Here is a 2,044-nt window from a genome sequence, read left to right on the forward strand (position 1 = left end):
GAGGCTCCAGCCCTCTAAAATTTCCTGAAAACGGAATCAGAGTTTTTCAGGCTAAATCAATGTGCCACACCTGGTCATGATGGGTGGGAAATGCTCTTCTCACACATGGTCTCATCCAAGGGGACAATGTCCAGCTGCTGTTTCATCCCAGGGTCTGGGGGAGGCAGCAGGGATTGACTGGAGAGCACTGAAATCCAGGAGCCAGCAAGGTGGTGCTGTTGCAGTGGGAACAGACCCTGTGCTAGGATGTGTCAGCAGGAAAGTCCTGTGGGCTGTCCCTGCACAGCTGGGGTGAGGATGGATGTTGTGTCCAGCTGTGGGAGGGGCTGGAGAAGGGCTTTGGACAAGGCCCTTGAGGGACAGGACACAGGGAATGGCTTCCCACTGCTAGAGGGCAGGGAGAGATGGGAGATTGGGAAGGAATTGCTGGCTGGGAGGGTGGGCAGGCTCTGGCACAGGTTGGGCAGAGACGCTGTGGCTGCCCCTGGATCCCTGGAAGTGTCCAAGGCCAGGTTGGACGGGGCTTGGAGCACCCTGGGCTGGTGGAAGGTGTCCCTGCCCATGGCAGGGGTGGCACTGGACGGGCTTTGAGGTCCCTCCAAACCCAGCCCAGCCTGGGATTCAGGGCTGTGGTGTCATGAACAGAGTCCCAGGACCTCCCCCAGCCCTTGGGGTGAGGATGGAGATCCCTGGTGGATCCCTGGTGACCAGGGTGGCTGGATGTGAACCTCCAGCTGATGGAGGTCTGTGGTTTTGGGATGTTCCTCATCCGCTTGCACTCCCTGTTCCCCACAATGAGTTACCCCATTCCCACCCTTCCTGCAGTGTCCCCCCATGGCAGGGTCTGCAGCCTGACCTGCCCCTGGGGCTTCTCTGACCTGTCTGGGCTGGGAACCTGCTCTTAGAAATGCAGGTGCTCATTTGGGGTTTGGAGAAGCCCCTCATCCCTGGGACAGCCACATCCACCTCGTGCAGAGCTCTGGGAGGGGAAGGCCAAGGTGTCTCTAGACAGAGCCACTCTGGGAGCTGAGCCTGACCCAGTTTCTCAGATCCTCAGCTCAGACTAATCCCAGGTTTCTGGGGAAAGTTCCAGACCTGAGCTGCCTGCTGAGATGAAAAGGGGCTCAGGTTAATCCTCCCTGTGGGACGTGGCTCAGATCTCACCTCTCACACCTCGTGTGCTTCCCTTCCCCTGGGATCAGGGAGGGAAGCAGGGACAGTCATTCCTGGTGTCCTACGGGTCAGGAACTCAGCCTGAGGTGCAGTTCCTGGAGAAGGGGCTGGGAAACTCTTTGACACTGCAGCACTTTTGTGAAAATCTCTCACCTGAGGATGCAGGGGCTGCAGGTGGTTTGGGGCCTCAGGAGCTGCTCCAGCTGCATTCCCAGCCTGATCCTGTAGCTGGGATGCAGGAGTCCTCCCCAGTGCTGGGGATGAGGCTGCTGGTGGTGTTAATTGGCAGATGGGTAATGCAGGAGGCCAGAGGATGGACTTTCCTGGGTTTTGGACTGGCCCCCTCTGCACCCCCTGCCCTCTGTCCCTCGGTTTCCCCATCCCTACAACAAGTGGTGATGCTGAGCTGCTCCTGAGGGTCCCTGAGGTTACAGCACATAAACACCCTCCTGGCCCTTTGGGATGAGTGTTCCAGCAAGCTGTATCCCCCTCCAGGGGGCCATGAGGCACCACAGGCAGGTTATGGAGCTGTGCTGTGCCTGTCCCCTGCACAGACCCCTCCAGGGGCTGGGCATCACCTCGGCTCTGGGGCTCCCAGCAGGACCCCCTCCTGCCCAGAGCACTCCTTCACCCTCCCAAATCCTGCCCGTGTCCCCCCTGTGCTCTTGGCTCGGGTTGAACAGGAAAACTGTTGTCTTGTCGATCCAGCAATCCATGAAAATGCCTTCATTGTGTTCATCTCGTCGGCCCTGGGCCACATGCTGCTCACCTGCATCCTCTGGAGAATGACTAAGAAACACACAGTAAGTCCCGAGGTACAGACACTTTCCTTTCTTTTCTCTCTGCTGGGAGCTGGGAGGGGGCTCTGGGC

General features: G+C 58.7%; 1 protein-coding gene across 2 annotated transcripts in view; it reads left to right on the forward strand.

The window, feature by feature from the left end:
- PGAP2 (post-GPI attachment to proteins 2) overlaps positions 1–2,044 on the forward strand; it is a 14,775-nt gene that overhangs the window by 2,963 nt on the left and 9,768 nt on the right. The window contains exon 3 of one of the 2 annotated variants that reach the window (XM_027908528.1): positions 1,882–1,988. In XM_027908528.1, the coding sequence (XP_027764329.1) occupies positions 1,882–1,988 (107 nt within the window). The remainder of the gene's footprint in view (positions 1–1,881; positions 1,989–2,044) is intronic. The other variant, XM_027908529.1, reaches the window with a different exon arrangement.

The sequence above is a fragment of the Empidonax traillii genome, unplaced genomic scaffold (assembly GCF_003031625.1).
Source record: "Empidonax traillii isolate 1590-97213 ecotype Southwest subspecies unplaced genomic scaffold, ASM303162v1 scaffold1741:size165889, whole genome shotgun sequence".
Classification (NCBI taxonomy): domain Eukaryota; kingdom Metazoa; phylum Chordata; class Aves; order Passeriformes; family Tyrannidae; genus Empidonax; species Empidonax traillii.